This window comes from Phoca vitulina, unplaced genomic scaffold, assembly GCF_004348235.1.
Source record: "Phoca vitulina isolate PV1807 unplaced genomic scaffold, GSC_HSeal_1.0 scaffold46, whole genome shotgun sequence".
In the NCBI taxonomy this organism is placed as follows: Eukaryota; Metazoa; Chordata; class Mammalia; order Carnivora; family Phocidae; genus Phoca; species Phoca vitulina.
This window is the reverse complement of record NW_022589749.1, coordinates 11,097,967-11,119,595: the sequence shown is the minus strand read 5'-3', so window position 1 is coordinate 11,119,595 and position 21,629 is coordinate 11,097,967. Positions and strand designations below refer to the sequence as shown.

At 58.1% G+C, this 21,629-nt stretch overlaps 1 protein-coding gene across 16 annotated transcripts in view; it reads left to right on the top strand.

Annotated features, from left to right (window-relative positions):
• The window catches only part of NCOR2 (nuclear receptor corepressor 2), a 211,547-nt gene that overhangs the window by 106,861 nt on the left and 83,057 nt on the right, over positions 1-21,629 (top strand). For all 16 annotated transcript variants that reach the window (XM_032431582.1, XM_032431570.1, XM_032431581.1 and 13 more), the window contains 6 exons: positions 5,458-5,524; positions 11,702-11,874; positions 12,837-12,930; positions 15,525-15,703; positions 19,019-19,073; positions 21,386-21,484. In XM_032431582.1, the coding sequence (XP_032287473.1) occupies positions 5,458-5,524; positions 11,702-11,874; positions 12,837-12,930; positions 15,525-15,703; positions 19,019-19,073; positions 21,386-21,484 (667 nt within the window). The remainder of the gene's footprint in view (positions 1-5,457; positions 5,525-11,701; positions 11,875-12,836; positions 12,931-15,524; positions 15,704-19,018; positions 19,074-21,385; positions 21,485-21,629) is intronic.

The window sequence follows — 21,629 nt, the reverse complement described above, 5'->3', positions numbered from 1 at the left end:
TCTCCAGTCGGGGCTCTGCCCCTTGCTAGCCTGGTGACCTTGGGCAAGTCATTTTGCTTGCCAGTAAGCAGGTTTCAGACCAGCAGCTACCCTGTCAGACAGGCTCTTCTCGAGGTGTTCAGAGCCCCGCTCAGGCAGGCTTCCTCCATCTTACTCTTCCCCAGTAGTTGGGGGTCTGGCTCTCCCTGAATGCCCCTCCTCACCCCCTCTAAATCCACCATCACCCTCACTCCCCTAGAACTCAGTGCTCTCATTTCCCCCTGCCCACCCTGTTGCTCTGCTTCTCCTAAGCCTCAGCTCAAACCTCTTTTCTTCCAGGAAGCCTCCCCTGATTACCCCAAGTTTTTCAGCTTTAGAACCCTGTAGGTCCCAGAGCCTGGCCAGACTCTCCTCGGACCTCCACAGAGTTTCCAGCCCCTTATCGCTCCCTCTTCGTCTTTGTATCTCCTCCCGGGTCCAGCACCAGATAATGAGGCCTGTGTTTCCTCACAGGTTGTGCTTTTATAAATTCTGACTTCTCCAGGAGATGATAGATCTCCTTTGTACCCCTATAAATGCCTCTGCTGGCAAACTCATCATGTTGCCGGTTTGTCAGCCCTTCTCGAGCCCTCTTATTAGAGACTGCGTTCCCTATTTTTGCCAGAAAAAAATCACAGCAGAAAAGATTTGTCTGCCATAAGCTATTTGCCTCTCCAATACCAAAACATTTCTTGGGACAAAATAAACACTCCAAAAATGTTTGCCAGAAGAATGTTGAACAAGTGGACACCCTAAGCCAGATGTCTAGGGGATTGTGACCAGATGCATGCCTGCGGGGCCGAGAAGGAAAGGTAGAGTGGGGAGGGCTGGTGGGAGGTAGTAGGGAGTGGCGGAGACTGTGGCGAACGGTGAGCTTATCGTCCTTTAAAGGGGTGATCCATGGGGCGCCTGGGTGGCTCAGTCGTTAAAGCGTCTGCCTTCGGCTCGGGTCGTGATCCCAGGGTCCTGGGATCGAGCCCCACATCGGGCTCCCTGCTCGGCAGGAAGCCTGCTTCTCCCTCTCCCACTCCCCCTGCTTGTGTTCCCTCTCTTCTGTGTCTCTCTGTCAAATAAATAATAAAAAATCTAAAAAAAAAAAAAGGGGGGGGGTGGTCCAGCCTCAGCCCCCAGGCTGTGGCCATGAGGGGCTGTGCCAGACTGCCTGATCTTCTAAAAGAGGCTTTAAGTTCAGCTTTTTATGCAACACTTCTGGTTTTTGGTACTGGCAGTGATTTGAGATTTTTTTAGAAATCACGGCAGTCCAAACACAACGCTCTCACGGGCTGGCTCCGCCAGGTGGACCGTGCCCGTTTGCAACCTGCCGACTTGACATTTGTCCTCTTTGGCAGTCCGTGGCTGCCTCTGGGCGCCAGGAACGGTGCTTGCTTTGGAAGGAAAGTCAGATCCGCCGGGCAGAACTCCTGCCCTGCAGGAGCTACGGTGAGAAGAGGTGGCAGCAGGAGTCACCTCTGCCCCCACGCCGTGGCCGTCCCGGGGCGCGCTGGAGAACACGGGCCTTGGCTGCGTCCGCTGCCTCGGGCCACTGGGTCGGGTTACCCCAAACCGAGTGGCGGCAAACCACGGCGGCTGAGCCTCTCCCAGCTCTGGAGGCCAGCAGTCGGGAGTGAAGGGGTGCTGGGGCCCTGGTCTCTCCGGGGGAGGAGCCTTCCATGCCTTTTCCAGCTTCTGCTGTTTGCTGGCTTCCTGGGCATCCCTTGGCTTGTAGACACTCCCCCGTCTCCCGTCTCTGTCTTCTCGTGTCCTCCTGCCTCTCTGTGTGTCCACCTCCAAGTCTGCACTTCACCTTTTTATAAGGACGCCACCCTCATGACCGCATACTAACTCTGACCTCTGTAAAGACCTGGTTTTGAAATTGGGTTGTGTTCCGAGGTACAGGGGGTTGGGACTCCCAGCATCGAGGGGGGAGACACATTTCAATGCGTAACATACACCCAGCCCCCTGCAAGCTCGAAAGTAAACTGTATTTGTTCTCACTATGATTTCAACATAGATCATGACCCTGTTTTGTTTTTTTAAATTTATTTAAAAATAGCTAGATTTAGGGGTGCTTGGGTGGCTCAGTCAGTTAAGTGTCTGACTCTTGATTTCCGCTCAGGTCATGGTCTCAGGGTCACAAGATCGAGCCCTGTGTCAGCCTCCATGCTCATTGAGGAGTCTGCTTGAGATTCTCTCTCTTCTTCTGCCTCTCCCTCTGCTCATGTGCTCTCTCTCTCCAAATAAATAAAATCTTTTTTTTTAAAACTGGATTTACAGAAAAGTGGCAAAGATAATAGAATTTCCTGTATACCCTCCACCCAGCGCCCCCCAATGTGAACATCTTACGGAAGTGAGGCTACTCTCATCAGAACTGAGAAGGTGACAGGGGACAGTGCTCTGTGCCAACCCAGAGACTTTTTTCCAGTTTTTCCACTCATGTCTGTTTTCTGGTCCAGGATCTGATTGCAGGTCCCCATTTTGCACTTTGTCCTCATGTCTCCTGGTCCCCAGGTGACAGTTTCTCCATCTTCCCTTGATTTTCCTGACCCTTTTGAGGATTTGTGGTCAGGGATTTGGCAGAATGTCCCTTGATATGGGTTTGCCTGGTGCTTTCTCAGGAAGAGGCTGGGCGTGAATTTGAGGGAAGAGCCCCACAGAGGTGAGGAGCTGCCCTTCCCATCGGGGCCTGTCAGGTGCGCGCCTGTCTCGCCCTCCTGTGCTCGGTGCTTTAGGGGCAAGTCAGGGATCCAGCCTGCACCTCCTGCCGGGGCAATACCTCAGAGTTTGTGGACACAAGTCACAAATGACTGGTGACTGTTTGGGGGAAGAGACTTTGATGCTATGCAAATGTCCTGTTTTTCCTCAGAGTGTGGCCAAGTCTTGTGCCGTTCCCGCATGGATCTTCCTGCAGCAGTTCAGGCTGAGGAGTTCTAGTGGTGCTTTTCCATCTCCTGCCTTGCTCGTATGCTTATTAATCGGAATTCTGTCAGGAACGTTTGCTCCTTCTTCCTTATTTATTTATTCAGTCATTTATTTATATCCGTGTGGACTCATGGATATGTGTTTTGTTCTCTGGGTTATAGTCTGGTGCTGGTGTTATTGTGGTCGGAATCTGTGCTCGGACTCTCCCGGCTTCGGCAGGCTGAAGCTCAGGCTGGGACTTGTGTTCCTCCGATCTTTTAATTTTTTTTCTTTTCTTCTTTTTAGCCCTTCTTTCCTTAAAGATGCTCTGGGCTGTCCTTGTGTAGTCCCGCCCCAGCTCTGGAATCAGCCACCCCTCCAGAGAGAAATGGCTTTCTTGTTGTTGGAGAATCATGTGAGGAACCAAGACCTCGGAGCTCCCGGGCTCACTGCCCTGGGCTGTCCTTGCTTCTTGGCCTTCTCAGCTCTGTCCATCTTTTTCAAGGCCCAGACCCTTCACTCAGCCCAAACCAAGGCCTCGCACAGCTGGCCCTGCCAGCCTCGCTCCTCTCCTCCCTCCCGCCCCCTCCACCTCTCCCCAGTGCTCTCCAGCCACATGGGCCTTCTGTCTGTCCTTCAAGAACTTGGGAGTTTGTTTCTACCTCGGGGCCTTTGTACTTGCAGTCCTCTGCCTGGAGTGCCTTTCCCTCCGCTTCTTTCCACTGCTGATCCGGATCTCGCCTGGGGCCCTATCTGAGAGACTTTTCTGCACCACTGCATCTAAAATAGCTACACCCTCCCCCGCCTGGTCACGACCCCACCACCATTTAGATTTCTGAATCCAGGATTATCTGGATTATCTTGTTTACTGTCTGTGTGACCCCTCTAAGCGTCACCTCCACAAGGGCTGGGGACTCTGCCATGCTCAAGGCTGTGTCCCCAGTGCCTGGAAGAGTGTCTGCACATAGTAGGTGCTCAGTAAACATCTGTTGAATGACCAAGGACATGAAAACATGATGTTATTGTGCCCATTTTTCAGACGAGGATGTTGAGGCTGGGAGACCCTCTGAAGTTGCTGAAACACTTCGTCATGGAACTAAGTGTTCTCATCTCAGCCTGTGTGACCGAGGACCCCAGTGTGCACCCTCTTGGGGACAGGCAGGGAGGTCGATGTCTGTGGGGAGGCCCCGGCTAATGCGAGGCCAGAAAGACCCTGGGAAGCAGGGATCCCCCCACCCCCAGATCCTCCTGGAAGTGGCATGGTGTTTCCTTGTTGGGAGGCGGAGAGTGGACAGGGCTCTGAACCCTGCTGGGGTCCACGGGGGGTTCCAGAGAGGGGGTGCTGCCCACGCTTGCACTGTGGCCTTTCCCTCCTAATGAAGAGGGGCTGCGCAGGCTTGTTAGAGTCCCTGGACTTGAGAGCAAGTAGTGAGGATGCCAGCTTCCTGCTGGAGGTCACTGGAGGTTGGGGGACGCTTGTTCGGCTGGGGACAGAGGCGTGGTGGCAGACCCTGAGGACAGCTGGGCCTGGCAGTGGGGCCCTCTGAGGTGGTGGTGTCTGTCTGCGGGGGCCTGGAGGCCGAGTGTGACAATCCATGGGGTGCCTGTGTCCGATTGTTTCCAGCCCCTTTAGCCCCCGTGAGGCGTGTGTTGGGGGAACTTTGCCTGTCCATTAGGGCCTGGGGACTCCCACCACCTTGGTCCTTTTCCTGAGGTTGGGGTCCTGGGTGGCCCCTGGAATCTCCTGGAGGCTGGATGGGGTATGGTTTATAAGCTTTTTGTGGGGTTTGGACACTACTGAGAATATGAGGAAGTCGGAGCACCCCTCCCCAGAGAAGCTGGTGCCGCTGCACGCTTGGATTGGGGTGAGCAAGTTCGGGGTCTCCCCAGGCTCCCAAGGCCTGCCTGACCCGCCCCCCCCCGGCCCACCCAGGCGTCGGCTGTAGCACTCATTTGTGTGGGGAGGCCGTGGGGCGGGTCTGAGGGAAAGGAGGCCTCCTGAGGGGTCGCCTTGCTGGCCACTGCCCACCTGTGCTGCCCTACTTAGATGACCTCCGCCTGCCACAGGTCGAGGGTACCTGGAGGCCAGAGTGCGCTGCTCGGTTGGAGCCGGCCGGGGGACACCTGTCTCTGGGTGGCCATAGCTCTCGGGGTCTTGGTCTCTCCGGCCCACGTTCCTGGTCTAAAAGCTTGTGTATGTTTCTCTGTGGCTAGGTTTCCAGAAGGGATCCTGGGCATGTGTGGCAGGGGATGGCAGCTCAAGGGGAGGGCAGAAAGCACCGACACCCTTATCCTCCCGGGAACCCGTCTTTCGCACACCACGCTCAATCTAAATGTGGGTTGGGGTACCTCGGGGGAGAGGAAGAACACCATTGGCAGTTCATGGCTCCCTCTGGGGGGCTGTGGGCGTCTCTCGGCTCCCCGAGATCCAATAAAGGGGCAAACTTAGGGCTTGCTCTCAGGAAACAGTTCAGTGAAGGACAAACTATCTGAAACCCTGTAGTACTGACCTGCCCCATGTGCTGTTTTCCTCCTGCCTAGAAACCAGGCGATGCGGAAGAAGTTAATCTTGTACTTCAAGAGGAGGAACCACGCTCGGAAACAATGGGTAAGCCATCACTGGAATCTCCCTGCTTGCTCCTCTGGGCCAGGCTTCCTGGAGAGTCCAGGCAGTCCGGGCCACCTCAGGCTGTGCCCACGGGACCTCCTGGCCTGCAGCTGTCTCTGCTGTGCGTCCAGGCTGTGGAGAAAGGCCAGGGACGGCAGGGGAAACGGGAAGGGATGGCAGGTGCTTTGGTGAGGCCGGGGCTTGGGGCTCAGCTGCCCGCAGAGGCCTGGGGTCTGGAATTCTGCCACTCCTTTGCCATCCTGGAAAGGGAGAAAGCAGTATCTTGGCCCGGAAGATGGATTGCTTGTCGGAGGACCCGTGGGCTTTGGAGGCAGGAAGAGAGAGGTCTGTTGGAAGAGGTGTGGGGGTTGGGGGTGGGCCGTGTGCTGGCGGCAGGACTGCCGGGAGCTCCCTTAGAGACGAGGTTTCCCCGCACCCTGCACCACCTGCAGTGGGCAGCGGCTGCGTCACGAGTCCCGGGTGCGGCTCCTGCACCAGGCCACACGCTCTGGCCTCTCGTGTGGGAAGCGGGCCCAGGGCGGAGAGTGTGAGGGGACACGGGCAGCTGTGGCTCAGGGTGGCTGTTACATCACTGATCACGGGGCGGGAGGGGTCAGGGCCCAGCCAGGGAGGGGAGGTCACTCGTTAGTACTCTTTCCACCGTGAGGGAAGATCTGGCTCCGATGAGCTTAAACAGTACAGGAATTGGTGGCTGAAAAGGTCCTTTGGTGGAGTTCAGGAGTGATTTGGTCCCGTTTTCCCTTCATTTCTGTGCAGTTTTTTTCCGACTCTGCATGTTAGCACGTTGACAGACAGGTTTCTCTGTGGGACCTGAATTCCTGCCGCAGATCTGAGTCTTCTAGAGCCAGAGAGAGCGCTGAGCTGTCCTTTCTCAGACCGTCTCACCAAAGCTCTGAATGGATCATTTGAGGGCATGGTCCCTCTGAACCCACCCTGCTCTGGCTCCAGGCCTCAGTTGGGTCCCGGAAGAGAGGAGACACTTCTGGCACAGATGCTGGGTGGCTGGGAAGCTGGCAGGTGGCACTCGGAGCCCAGAGGTCCATGGGTGAGAAGCGGCAGGCTTCTCACCTTTCCTTTCTCAGCTTTCTCAGACCCCCGGATTGACTGGATGGTGACCAGAGGTGGAGTGGATGGGGCTCTTGAAAGTGGGCGTCCTATCTTATTCATTGAGTTAAATATACAGCCAGGATGTGCTGTGAGCCTGGTACAGTGGATGAGCAGAGGAGACACAGTGAGAAGTGCTGTGTGGAGGGGACACCCTGCATGTCCTGGGTGGTGACCTCAGTACAGAAGTGGGAACGACCAGGAAGGACCAGCTGTGTGGAAATCCAGAGTATCAGGCAGAGGGCACAGCAAGTGCAAAGGCCCTGTGGTTGGAACCAGCTTGGGTGGGACGGGATAGAATGTAGCAGGCAAGTCTGGAGTACTGTGCCTGAGCTGGGGTTCGCGGTTGATGTGAATGGCATGGGAGCCAGATCACCTAGACACACTTGACTCCAACCAGGATGGAGCATTCAGATTTTATTGTAAATGCAGTGGGACCCTTAATTTATTCTTTTAAGTGTATTTTTAATAAACAATGTGAAGTCTCTTATGAGAATCTTCGAACAGGAAATTTGACAGAATACAGCGAACACCTATATTCCCACTGTGTCGAATCGGTCAGTGCGAACACTTCTTTGCTGTGTGTGCGCGCACACGCAAGTATGAAAGTTGTTGTCGTCGAACTGGTAGGAAGTAGGTGCAGGCACCTGGACCCTTGTCCCTAACGCCTCTGCACCCGTGTCCTGAGAGGATAGGAAGTTCTGTCATTACCACTCCGAAGAATGAACAGCCATTCCCTGTGATCTTCAGCCTCGGCCACATTCATGTCCTCCATTGCCCTGTCTGGGGATAGGGTTCATTTTGGGCAGGAGGAAGAAACTCTAAAGTACATTTTAGAAGGATCCATGTAATTGCTTGGGGGGTGCCTTAAGGGGGTGGAGGGGAAAGTGGGCTTATTTAAAGATAGAGCAACTGGAGACTAATAAGAAATTTGGGGTGTCTCTGAGGCTAGGCTGAGCCCATCTTAAGAGAGACCCCTAAGCGGTAGTGGGAGGGCATTTGGAATGATCATGTTGTTCTTTTGTAATGAACCCAAAACCCCCGATGCATTGTTTTCAGCAAGGATTGGGAGGGGTCTTGGTCCAGATGGCCCCCCAGACCTCAGATCTGTATGCCCTGCCCCCACCGTGAGCCAGCTCCCCTCAGGCCAGGGAGCCCCACTTCTTAGAGGTTCCGGGGACCACAAGCCAGCTGTCCACAATGCCTGCACTCCTGCCTTGCCCAGAGAGCCAAGGCTTTGCCCCCAGAGGGACACCAACATGAACCTCCCAGCCTGCCCTGCCCTTCCCTGGGAAGCTGAGCTCAGCCCCCTGGGAGGCCAGACTTGGGGGTGTGGGTGGGGGTAGTAAGGCTGTGCTGTGAACACAGGGGCTCAGGTTCCACCCCCCTGCCATGGCCTGCTGTGTACGATCTGGGGAGCGCTGTCTCGCCCCGAGCCTCACTTTTCCTCCTCTTCGAAATGGGGTGGGCTGCAGTGGGTTTTGAGGCACATGCTTGCTGCAGAGGGTGGAAGGCGGTGCCTGGTGACGGGGGTTCGTGTGACAGCGATGGTGGCCTTGCGGGTTGGGGCAGCCAGGAGGTATGCCCAGTATGGAGGGTGGGTGTCCCTGTTTCTTGAGGCTGCTGTAAGTGACCACAAGCCAGGCTGCTGAAGCCAACAGAAATGTATTCTCTGATGGCTCCAGAGGCAGGAGTTCAAAGTCAAGGTGTGGGCAAAACTGTGCTCCCATCACAGGCTCTAGGGTGCATCTCTTTTGCCTCTCCCAGCCCCTGGGGGCCCCAGGCATCCCTGGGCCGTGGCTGTGTCCCTCTGGTCTCAGGCTCTGTATCCACAGGACCATCTCCCTGTCTCTTCTCCCACGTGGACACCTGACTACATGGTTCAGAGCTCACCCTAATCCAGGACGACCTCATCTCAGGTGCTTTGTCAAATAAAGTCAAATAATCTACAGATTCTGGGGTCACCCTTCAGCCCACCACAGTGGGCACTGGCTTATTTTCGGCATAGTCTGCCTGTCCGCTTTCCTTGGCTTGTCCCCACCCACCTTGTCATTTACATGCTTTTAGAGCCAGCTGAAGATTTGCTCACCCCTCTTGCATCCCCCGCACCTCCGAGTTTCCCCGTTTTCCGCGTCGGGGCTTTTCCCAGACCCGCCCCAGCATCCATGACTTGCTTCTGCAGCCTGAGCGCTGGGTAGGCCGGGGGCGGGGAGAGCTGCAGCCTGTCACCCTCCTCATGAACACGAGGCGGGGGGGGCGCTGGGAGCCCTGGCGCTCAGGACAGCCCGTGCGGAGAGCTTTCTGCAGGTTCTGTGAGCTGTGTCCGGCTGAGCCCTGGAGGGTGCCTGCAGGAGCCTGTCCTCCCTGCGGGTCGAGAGGTGAGCTCTGGAGCTCTGGCTCCAGCTGCCCTTCTCCAACACCAGCCTCCTTGCCCCCTTCCCTTGGCCTGAGACTGCCTTCCCCAGTGTTCGGGGAGCCCCATCTCCCCTCGCCTCCCTGAGTGCAGAGCTGCATCATGCCGCGCCCAGCAGGGCAGGGGGTTTCAAAGCTTGGTGCTCCTGGGCATCTGGGGGCAAATCATTTAACGTCTGCCCTCAGTTTCCTCCTCTGTTCGGTGAGGGTATTACCACCCACCTCGTTGGGTCACTGAGTGAGAGGCTGCACACGGTGTGCTCAGGGTGACGCCGGGCATGCACTGGGCACTAAGAACTGTCAGCTGCAGGCTGGCCCTGCGGTCCCTGGGGAATGGAAGGAGAACAACCATGTGCATCTGATTTCAAAATGGATCACAAAGTTACAGTAATAACAGTGTGGTGGTGGCGTAAGGACCGACACGGAGACCCGTGGGACAGAATGGAGGAGCCCGGAATAAGCCCTCACACCTGTGGCCCGGTGATCTTTCACAAGAGGCCGAATCCGAATCCACTCAGTGAGAAAGGCTGGTCTCCTGAGCAGATGGTGCTGGGACGGCGGGTATCCACACGCAGGTGCAGCTGGACCCCCACCTCCCAGAACTGATGCAAACACCAACTCCAAGTCCACGGAAGGCCTAAATGCAAGAACTGAAACCATAACATTCCTAGGGAGACACACAGCGCTGATGCTTCATGACCTTGGGTTTGGCAGTGGACTCTTGGGAATGACGCCAAAAACACCAGCAGCAGGGGGCAAGCAGGTGCATCGGACGTCGTCTCAGAGTCCCTGTCGGCCGCCGCTGCCGGGATCCTGGCCCCAGCTCCCGCACTAAGCGATGCCAGGCAGGGGCTGACCTGCGTGGGCTCTGAGTCCCACCTGGACGACAGGGATGGTAGTCGTGGCCCGCACAGGGTTTGGGTGAGTCTGCCCGCAGGAAGGACTCCGCTCTGTGCCCGGCACGGGACTCAGGAACGTTCAGCTGGTGTCGGGGCTGGTGGTGGAGCTGGCGAGGGTGAACTCCGATCGCGGGCAAGCAAGAGGTGGGGGTCGACATGTCCTCATAAGACATGCAGACGGCGGTCGCAGGGGCACGGTGGCCCTGCTCCTTGTCCTCTGCAGAGATTTGCTCCCGGCACCCCACACACAGGCTTAGCTCTGCCCCAGCGTCTCGAGGGTGAGCGTGTGTGTGAACGTGAGGGGGGAGATTTGCTTCCTCCCCTGATCAGTGGGTCCACCTCATGGAAACCCCGCTAAGCGGTTGTGCTCCCCGGGGAGGGCTCTCGCCTCCTGCAGTGCGTTGTCCCCAGGCACCCGGTGCAGTGGACACGGGCCCTGCGTATCTTCTCCAGTAACTTCATTATTTTCCTCTGCTGGTTTGGTGAACTTTTCTCCCCATCCTCCTATCCGACACATTTTCTCACTCTTGTCCATCAGACTGCAGCCTTTCTGGCAGGAGCTATGAGGGTGGGACGGGTCCCATGCTGTGATAGTGACAGGCTGGATGTCCTCTGCCCCAGTCCTCATGCCCAGTGAGGAGCTGTCCGCACCACAGAGCTACGAACGAGTGGTGTGGCAGTTGTCTGCTGCTGCAACCATGTCCTGATCCCTGGCAGGTTCTTGGAGCAGCCCACATACATGTGGGACCCCCCGGAGCTGGGGGTCAGGTTCTGCTCCCTGTCAAAGCTGGCCTGACCTCCCCTTGGGGACTGCTGCCCTGCTCTGTTTGCTGAAGACCAAGGTCACAGGTTGCCTTAGCCAGGCTGAAATGTAGGATGGGGTGGAGTGTCTGATCACGAGGACGAGGGGTTTTCTGATTGTGCTGAAGCATCAAGAGGGCGTTCAAGCGAGACTCCCAGACCGTGCCATCTGTCCAGCACAGCTGTTAGAGACGGGGAGATCGGGGTCTTACGGGCGGCTTATTGCTCCCCACCTGCTCAAGGTCCAGGTCACCTTGGAGATACGGAAGCCAGGCAGCTATGTTCCTGGCTGGGTGGGGGACAAACAGTGGGTGGCACTGTGGTTAGACTTGTGAGGGACTTCCTTGTCCAGGAGAGGTGATGAGGCTTCTTCCTGGGAGCTGCTCGGGACTTCACCTAGACTCCCTGGGCCTGGGATCATGGCTGAGCTTGAGGCCAGAATGAGGAACTTTTCAGAAAGAGGATGCTTTCTAGGGGGCCGCCCCAAACCTGACAGACACCCCAGAGCCTGTCTAACATAACTTACTTCCATGATGGAAATGGTCTCTGTGTGTGCTGTCCACTCGGCACGACCACCCCTCCAACTTGTAGCTATGGAGCACAAGAAATGTGTCTGGGGGGGACCAGTGTCTGAATTTTAAATGTTACTTAATGTTAACGTGATTTGAACTTGGTCACATGTGGCTGGTGGCTGTTGGATTGGATGAAACGTTTCTAGAAGGAGGCCAGGCCGGTGGCCCATCTCCCAGGGCAGGAGGCGGCTGGGCCCTTAGGCAATTCTGCCTGTGGGTTTTCCTGGGGCCCGGGTCTGCCCAGGTCTCCGCGTGGCCGTGTGTGCGTCGTATAGAGTGGGCTGGGAGTGCAGAGTTGGGGGGCAGGGGCTGGCGTCCACATGGAGGATGAACTGCTAATCGGTGCTCCCTGTGCTGTGCTCCCCCAGGAACAGAAGTTCTGCCAGCGCTATGACCAGCTCATGGAGGCCTGGGAGAAGAAGGTGGAACGCATCGAGAACAACCCCCGGCGGCGGGCCAAGGAGAGCAAGGTGCGCGAGTACTACGAGAAGCAGTTTCCGGAGATCCGCAAGCAGCGCGAGCTGCAGGAGCGCATGCAGAGGTGAGCCAGGGGCTGGAGCCTGAATTCCTCCCTTCCTTGCTTCCTCCTTCCTCCTACCCCACCCACCACTTGTGTTCCTCCACGATGCCTCGAGGACCCGGGTCAGCAGAAGGGCCGTGGCTGGTGTGAAATGGAAAGCACAGCAGGGTCTTCCACCGGCGACCGGGGGCCGCATGAGGTCCTTGGATTAATCACTCAGAGCTTGCTTGGCCTTGATGCTTATTTGAAACTTCAGTATGTGTTGGTGGAGCAAGCTGTCCTTCCCACATGCCATGGGCTGCCACCTTCCAGCTTTGTTCATTTACGTGGCCTGCGTGTCCCCTGAAGGCTGCTGAGCTTGAGATCCTGGGTGTGGGTCGGAGGTGAGAGGACTGCCTGCTGGCTTGGGAGCCGGATCAGGACGCTGATCTCACATGGCGGTCACGAGGATTGTGTGAGGTCCTGTGTAGGAGTGCTTGCGGCACAGTGGGTGCTCGGTGATGTGTAGCTGTGGTTGTGTTATTACACGGATAGGGTGATAGGCAGTGAGCAGTGATGATGGAGCTTCCGTGCTTTCCTGAACACTCACAGTCCGCACCTCACTGAATGCCCCCTCCCAGCCCTGGGAGCCGGGGGCCACGCTATCCCCCTGTTACAGGGGAGGAAACTGAGGCACAGGTTCTGGAGAAGTGGGGCTGGGATTTCAACAGGGATCTCTGGGGCGGGGCTTTTGGGGGCATCTTAGGAGAGAAGATGGGATGGAGCCCCTGTGGCATTCCTGGGTCAGGGTGGGGGCTCCATGCCTTCCCCGGGACCCCACAGCCTGGGGCAGTCCCTGAGGGTTTGAGAGGCCTGGCCCCTCTACACCTTCCTCCCTGCTGCCTACACTGTGCTTCTGGGGAAGTTGTGGGCTTGGTCTGTGGTGCCTGCTGGAGTCCTGGCTGCCGAGGGGCCGGTCCTGAGTGTGTCCCTTTGGTCTCCAGCAGGGTGGGCCAGCGGGGCAGCGGGCTCTCCATGTCGGCCGCCCGCAGCGAGCACGAGGTGTCCGAGATCATCGATGGCCTCTCAGAGCAGGAGGTAAGAGCACGGCTTTGACTCTGGCCTCGGCTTCACTCCCCTCTGTCTCCCATCCATGGGAGTGTCGTGGCAGGAAGCAGAATTCACCCCGATGGTTGAAATCAAAGGGCTTGTCCCCACAGTGTGGGCAGAACCAGTGCAGGGTATTGAGGCCCCGGGGGAGTGGCCGTCACCTGTCTCCAAGCCTAAAGGACCAGCAGAGAAAGGGGTGTTGCCCGGCCGCGGCTGTCTGGCAGGACACGGCCAGGAGGCCACACCTGGTGCCCCAGCAGGGAGGAAGCCGGGAATACCGGCTGCATTAGCAGCTCCCGCCTTCTCCCAGTGCCTCCCATTGGCTGAGCCCCACCAGAAGCCAGAGGCAGGGGTGCCTGAGAACTGTGCTTTCTGGGTCAGCTTCTTGGTGCCCGGACTGGGGGCAGATGGACAATCCCCGCGCAGCGACCATCCACCAGGCTGGCGGCCTCCTGGCAGGACCCCCAGCCCTGCCAGCTCAAGCGCACTTTCTTTGTTCCCTTGGGCCCCTCCGGGATGCCCAGACGACCGGAGCACCGCCTGGGTGACCCGGGCGGTGGTCTTGGGGCCCAGAGACGATCAGGAAGCAGAGGGGGCGAGGGCCATGTTGGTGCCAGCCTGGTCCGTCCCGGGTCTCGCAGGTCAGGCTTCTGACCTGCTTGCAGGGTCCTGGCAGCACAGCAGGTGTGAGGGAGGCTTGTGAGAGGAGGGGAGCCCCGTCTTCCCTGGGGACTTTGACCCGGAGTACAGCGGCCCCTGGCAATGCTGCTGTTCATGTCGAAATGAACTAAAAGGAGAGAAAACGACAACTTCAGTTCCTTGGTCAGCCCGGCACATGTGGGTGCTCAGCAGCCACGTGTGGTTGGTTGGTTCATGGCTGCCACACGGGGCGGAGTGGGCAGTGAACACCTGCATCACCGGAGCCCCGCTCCAGCTGCTGATTCTCCCACCGCACAGGCCCTGCCCCCAGAGGTTCTGATTTAGCCAGTCTGGGGCGGAGCCCAGGACTCTGCATTTTCACCAAGTTACCCACATGATTTTGATGCAAGTGATTCAGACTGTCTGGCCCTGAAAAGAGATCTTCTTTTTAAAAACTTCACATGGTACGTCCCTATTCTGAACACATTCGGTCCCCAGAAAGCAGAACTCAGCCCTTGCCCGCAGTCATATCTGCGGGTTTGCTCCAGCTCCGGGCCCACTGGGCTGTGGCTGTGTGCCCGTCCCGCAGGGGTGTGGACACCGGTTCAGTTTGCCTTGGAAGCAAGACGGGGACGGGTGGCCTTTTCCCAAGCGTGTCCTGCCTGATGGCCAAGGGCGAGTGGCGTCTTAGGTGATTCAGGTTCCCTAGTCCCCAGCCCCCCTGACAGAGGCTCCCCTTCCCCAGGTCCCGGCCACATGAGCACGTAGCCACCGGCCTCCCGAGACTGTTGAGGGGTGGCAGTTGGGTGGGGTGTGGTGGGAAAAGGGTATTTAGGACAGAGACTTCAGCTGACTGGAGGTTCCCTGGGAGGGTAGGAAGGAGGGGTTGGGCGGGAGGAGAGGTGTCGCCCCCACCCTGTGGGGAGCTTTCGGCAGTCATGGTGCATGCCCAGGAAGACACCCCGAGAGGGCAGGGCAGAGGGTCCTGCCAGGGGAGAGTTCTGCCTGTGACTAGGCCCGTGGTCGGCCGTTAGTGCGCATGTGGGGCAGCCGAGGACAATGGGAGAGGTGTTGGTACTGGAGGGCAGTGCCAGGTGCTGGGAGGCTCAGGCCTCTGGTGGCCGGGGCGGGGGGTAGTCCTTTCTGAGCTGGGGCTCAGGGCTGCGTGCTCCTGCTGGGAATCCCAAACGCCGAAGGAGAGGTTGGCTGTGGGAGGCCGGGCGGCGGATCCTTTGAACTAGCTGACCTTGGCCGTGCTGGGCCTTCGCCTGCCTCCTCAGATGGGTAATTAATCGCCAGTAATGGGCTGGCTGCAGAGATTTGGGGAAATGAGCCCAGCTGAGTGGTGGCTCAGAGCCTCTTAATAGCCATCCTGATGCATTATGAGCGAGTGCGCCCGACTCCTGCCATGCACGGGGCCGGGCAGCCTAGATCCCAAGTGGGCATGCTTGAAGGAGCGGATGCCAGGGCCGGGGAGGGTGGTAGGGAGGAAATGGGTCCGCGGTCTCACCAGCCCCTTTCCCTGCCCTGCGTGCCCTCAGAGCCTGAATGACCAGGCCTGTCTCCCGAGCTGGTCTGGTCCAGCCGGCTGAACGTCTTTGCTGTCGTGTTTTATGGCACTTGGATTTCCAAAGGGAAGATGCATTGCCCCCCCCGCCCTGCAGATAAGGCCACTGCTGCTCTCCGCATTTAATTTATGACCCCGTCCACCATAAACCTGTCTGGGGCTGCCTTTAAATTCTCCCTCCCCCTGGCATTGGGCTCTTAGTATTTTCAACTCATCCTCCCCTTTCTCTGTGGCTCGGCATTTTCCCACTCTTGCTCGGAACGTCCGCGCCCTTGCCCGGTCCCGCACCACTGGCAGGAGCCCTCCCCGGCCTGTCCCCAGGCTGCCCTCGGGAGCCCTCTGACCCGGGCCCTCCGCCTTCTCCTCTTCCCTCCAGAACCTGGAGAAGCAGATGCGCCAGCTGGCTGTGATCCCGCCGATGCTGTACGACGCTGACCAGCAGCGCATCAAGTTCATCAACATGAACGGGCTCATGGACGACCCCATGAAGGTGTACAAAGATCGCCAGGTCATGAACATGTGGAGCGAGCAGGAGAAGGAGACCTTCCGGGAGAAGTGAGTCCCGTGATGCCGGGGCACCGGCCACCGCGGCCCTCTCGGGCTTCTCCTGTCCCGGGAAGCCCTTCCTGCTGAGGCGTGGACGGGCTTCCTGGGGCCACCGTGACCAGTGACCACAAGCTGGGTGGCTCACAGCAACAGGAATTTTATCCTCACTCCGCTCTGGAGGCCAGAAGTCTAGGTCAAGGTGTGGGCAGCGTTGGTTCCTTCCGGAGGCTCTGAGGGAGCATCCGCCATGCACCTCTCCCCCAGCCCCCGGGGGCTCCTGGCAACCTTCGTCGTTGCTTGGCTTGTAGATGCTTCGCTCCCTCCCTGCCTCTGTCTTCACGTAGTCTCCCCCGTGTGTCTCTCTGGTTTCTTCTTTTTCCATCAAGACCCCAGCCGTACTGAATACAGGGCCCACGCTAGTCCAGTGTGACTGCATCTTAACTAATCACATCCCCAGAGAACCCATTTCCAAATAAGGTCACGTTCATAGGTTTGGGTGGACGTGAACTTTGGGGGACACTGTTCAACCCAGTACAAAGCATGAGGGCAGCCTTATGTGAAATGGAGCTGTGTGTATCGGAAGAACAAAGCCAGAGGATCTTGGAGGCTGGGCCAGAGGGCAGGGATATGAGGCTGGTGGGTGGCTCCATCCCACACACTGTGTAAATGCTTTTTGGGTTTTGTGTGTCTGTTCCTCTTACCCCTCATAACGGCATTGCCGGGCCATCCCCATTGCACAGCTGAGGAAACAGAGGCTGAGAGAGGTTAAGACACTTAATGAAGGCCACACGGCTTACAAACGGTGGAGGCAGGATTCAGACTCCCCCGTCGTCAGGCAGGGCCTCAGCTGCAGTGGAGAGCCTTGTTGGGAAGGGAGATGGAACCAGGGACCAGGGTAGCTTCGGAAAGAAGAGGCAGGAATTGAATGCTAAGAGGTCAGGCTTGGGGCTTCTAAAAGGCAAGAGCCGAAAGACCGGAGTATTTTGGGGAGACGAATGAGGAGCTGCCGGATGGATAAAACCCCTGTCCCCTCAACCAAACTGAGAAGTTGTGTACCAGGGACCCGTGCACGTGCCAGGCGCAGGCCCCTGTGAGGTGGGAGGGCTTGGGAAGCTGAGGCACGAGCGGCGGCCTCAGGGCTTGGCCAGGAGGGTGCACTGGAAACAGACTGCCTGCTTAGCCGCTGGGCCTCCGCCTCTGCCTCCGGCGAAGTCCTCAGGGCCAGGGGATGAGACCCTGTTCTCTGGCCACTTGCTGTGGGTCCAGAGTGCCTGGCGGGCCTCCGGGACGGGGATGATTCTGGGTCATGGGCAGCACAGGGGTGACCTAGCTGCACAGACACCAGGATGTGGACGTGCAGGGGGACCATCCATGAGGGTCTGGGCAGGAGGGTTGTGTTTTTTGCAAAAGCTTCTGAGTATGGAAATTCTAGAACATATGTAAAAATAGAGGGGTGTTGTAACGAGACCTCGAGTGCTTACCACAGAGTGAGCAGTTTTTGGGGACTAGCACTTCGGGGAGCGGGTCCCAGGGGCGTTTGGGGTTGACTCCTTGGAGACAGGAAACCTAGCTCCTTGGGGGCTCATTTCTAGGTCCTCACAGTCACAGGTGTGATTGTTCTGCCACGAGTCAAGTCCCGAGTATAAGCCGTGCTATAATTTTAGCGAAGGACCGCAGTCACGGATGCTAAGAATTACCATCGCCTTAGGTATCTAACTTCCCTCTGCTATGTTTGATATTTTTATTTATTTATGCTTTCTTTAAAAAAAAAAAAAAAAGGTGTTTCTGGTGTGTTTTCTGTGTTTCAGCCTTTCTGGAGAGTTCATGTTTGCTCTTTTCACCTAATGATTTCATTGTTAATTCAGAAGGGTAGGGGCAGGGCAGGCAGGGCTGATGTCCCCTGAGCCTCAGCTTTGTGCCCCAAGTCTTTCCAGGAGAGCCGTCCTGGTTAAGGCCTCATTTTCCACAGAATTGATGGGGCTCGGGCCTCTGGAAATCATGCACCAGTGGCATTGAGCCCCACCACTTACTGGCTTTGTCACCTCCAGTAGCCACTTTGCCTTTCTGAGCCTCAGTTTCCAGGTCTGTGAAATGGGTATGGCAACAGTGCCTCCCTTGTTTAGCTGCTGAGAGGTGCCCAGTGGGTAGGAAGTTCTCAGTAGGTGTTGTTAGAAGATACAGGTCTAGGTTGGAGGGTGGTGGAAGAGGTGAGCTAGAGGGTTTCCAGGTTTGAAACCCTGTCTCCTGGGATCCCGTCTCTCCTTGGGGAAACCCCGAGGAAGGGATCTAGAGAGGGGGGAGGAAATGTCACTGGGGCAGGGAGAGGGGAGGACGGCAACTCTGAAAAAAAGGGCGTTAGGCTGGCTCCAGCTTTGCAAGCTGCCTGAGGCAGGATCCCAGGCGGGGAAGCCTGCCACTCTGACTCGCGGCTTCCTCCTGGAAGAGAAAAGAGGCCATTCCGGATTCTCCGGTGTCTGGTTGGAGAGAAGGGAGGGGCCCATTGGCCTCCTGCCCAGCCATCTGGAGGGCCGGGCGGAGAGCACCGGGCACTGGCCCAGGCTCCCTTGGGGGACCCGGGGACCCCGCCTCACCAGCAGCTCCTTCTCTCCCCGGGGGAGGCTGCGGGGCGGTGGCGCGTCCTGGGGACGGTCAGGCTGAGGTTGGGCCCTGGCCAGGGACTCCACCCAGCATCCCTGGGGCCTCCGCGGCCGTGACCCATATCTCCGCCCCCACTGCCCGCCTGCTCCTATGGCCCTGACATTTCAGCCTTGCCGAGCCTTTCCCAGTAATTCTGCCGGCTTCACAGGAAGCCAGCTGGTGGGGTTCCAGCTCCCCGCACCCCCTCCGCCGTAAGTCCTTTCTTGCCGCCTCCTCGCGGGCACTCAGAGCCTGTGCTCCCACCTCTCCCAGGGAGAGCTGCAGCTCGCCGCCTGACCTGGGGCCTGGCTGTGGGGGCCCGCGTGGGCCGGGCGAGGCCCGGCTTCCCAGACCCGGCCGGAGATAGAAACAAAGGCAGATTTTAAAAGGGGGGGAACCCCACCAAAGAGCTGCATGCAATGTCCTCATTTTTCCTGGAAGCTGCCTCCAGCAGGACAAACAAATATATTTTCAAAGGCGCTAAAACCAGTGACTCACTCCAAGGAACGCCCTCTCTTACCCTCGGCCCGCCCGCCCTTCCCACACCCCCCTGGGCTTAATTGCTCCGAGTGGGGCGGCGGCCGCCTAGCCGGGCCACGGAGATGGCAGGCGCCCGGGTGCTCGGCGCCCGCCCAGCTGGGAAGCCCCCCGTGGCCGGGCCTCACGCCCGCCTTTCTCCTCCCACAGGTTCATGCAGCACCCCAAGAACTTCGGCCTGATCGCATCATTCCTGGAGAGGAAGGTGAGTCGCTGCCCCCAAGCCCAGCCATCAGCCCGGCCGCCCCGCCAGCCCCGCACCTCTCTGGGGGCCACTCCGGTGGGCGGCCGCTTGCCCTGGGGCAAAGGACCCTCCGTCCCTGCCCACAGCTTGCCCCTTGTTCTGTCAGTCCTTCCCTCCTAACCCCCCTCTGTCGGTCCTCATGCTCCTTCCTTTGAGAAGCAGTCGCAGGCCCCGCCCCTGCTGGCCGAGGGGGTGGAGCCTCAGGCTGGGAAAGCCCAGGAGAGCTGTGTGCACCGGCTTCCCTGGAGCCAGCTCCTCAGACGTGGCAGCGAGCGTCCTTGCAGACTGGGCATGGGTTCTGGAAGCCATGCATGCTGTGCCCAGCGTCCCAGTTAAGGCTTTATAGGCAAGAGTGGCATTCTTTCAGGGGGCTGGCCTCTCTGATTGTCACTGGATGCTTTCTGACGCCCTGATGCCAGCCAGGCGTGTGGTCAGGAAGTCCCCATCCCGTTTGGACAAACCTTCATGTAGAAGTGCCACCTGAACCCTACCTCGCCTCCAAACCCAGCCCAAGGCACTGCCCCCTTTCGCTCCACCTCCTCCCTGGCAGGTAGACATGAAGTGTCTGGGCACCCTTTGTCGGGCCGGGCAGTGCCTGGAGTGGGGGAAGCCAGGCCGGGTCTGGATGAGACCCTGTGTGTTGGCATCGGCGCTGGGAACCCCGGTGTTGTAGGATGGAGTAGGAAGGGCTCCAGCCAGGGTTTCCTTCTGGGGCTGCTGTCCTGGGTGTTTTACACCACACTCCCTTGAATCAGGTTTGCCAGAGATGGGGCATCTGCCCAGCTGCTGGAGGCCTCATGCTTTTCAGTTGAGGGAGGGCTGTCCGGGCATGAGCCAGGCGGTTATTTTAAAGTTGAGCAGTTGTCCCTAGCATCTGCCCTTAATGAGCGGATAACCATAGAAGGAGGGAGATGGGGCGATGTAGGGAAACAGAATCTCTCCGTGCCTGAAAAACCGGCATGGGGAAGCAAGCCCTATAAATAGCCTTTCTTCTGACTTCATGATGGCTTCATGCTGGGGGTGTGGACAGTCTGGGAGGCTCTAGGTCAGGGCTCCCCAGGGATGGAGGCAAGGTTTTCAGAAGCTGGTCGTTGAGCAGCATTGCTTGGGAACGGGGAATCAGAATCTCTACTCTGGAGAGTAAACTTTATGGTATAGTTTGGTAAGAGGCTGCTCAGGATAGGACTTAAATAGAGCTTCCAGAAGGGTCTGAAGCAGGGATTGCCAGTGGTCCCCCATGCCTTTGGGGACAGGTGTGTTCTGAGTGAGGCTTGGGGCAGGGTGGGAGCTTGGTGGGCCGGCCAGCCGGTGCTCGTCTGCAGGGGCAGCTGCTGCTTAGGGTCAGCCCATTGTTGTCCGGCATGGAAGGAAGGCGCTCCCCTGAATTGTTCAAGGGGAAGTCAGACACCCACATTGCCCAGTTTACAAATATTGGCATCTGATAAGACGATTTTCTCAACTGCTGTGTGGGCCTCGTGTGTGGGCCAGGTTTACGTGGGAAATAGCCTCTGTTCACGTGCATTCTGGAGGCGGCAAAGGCCACGAGGTTTGAGGCCCAGCCTGCCTCTGTACCCAGCAGCTTTGACGAAACAGCCCACTGAGGCGAGCTGTCATCTGGAGTTGGCCCGTGGCTGCAGGTGGCAGGCACGACCATGTTGCGTCTGGTTGCTTTGAGGATGTCCTCTTACTGCTCCCATTTGGGCAAGGACGTGATGGGATTCCAGGGAGGGCCAGTCCCTAACTTAGCAAGTGACACCAGCGTTCAGACCCAGACGGGTGTGGAAAAGATCAGGGCAGAGAAAATCATAAATGTTCCAAGAGATGAAGAGTCGCTTGGGGACATTATAGTCCGGCTGGGTCACAAAGCTTGGAAGAGGTTACTCGGGGCCCCAGGTGTTCGGGAAGGAGGAGCTGTGCTGAGAGGAAGGAGAGCCAGGCCCAGGTCGGGGCCGACTTCGAGTTTGCCCAGCTGGGAGCTGGAGGGCCCGGGGAGGGCAGGCGACCACCTCGTTATTACAGTGACAGACAGCAGCAAGGACAGTGGGGCCAGGTGGCACCTCTGTAGGGGTTCCCGAGGGCTCCGTCTTCATGACTGCTCTGTGAAGTCCGTGCTCTGAGCATCCCCATTACTCCGGTGAGAAGGCACGGTGACCTGGCCAGGGGCACCCCGCTCTGTGTGGAGGAGGCAGGATTTGAACCCAGATCTCTGGCTCCCGGCCCCCGGCTCTGACCACCCACACTGGACAGAGCATTCTTCTCCTTCTGTCACACAGACTGTGGCTGAGTGTGTCCTCTATTACTACCTGACCAAGAAGAACGAGAACTATAAGAGCCTGGTGAGGAGGAGCTATCGGCGCCGCGGCAAGAGCCAGGTGAGAGGCGGGCGGGGTGCTGGCTCTTGGGACCGGTCCCCGGCATGCTCCGAGGCCGTTTGCAAGACGGGCGGTGACCCTCTGCACGTGTTGTCCTACGGCAGGCTCCCTCAGCTTGGGCCCCCTCCGTGGTGGCCGGGAGACC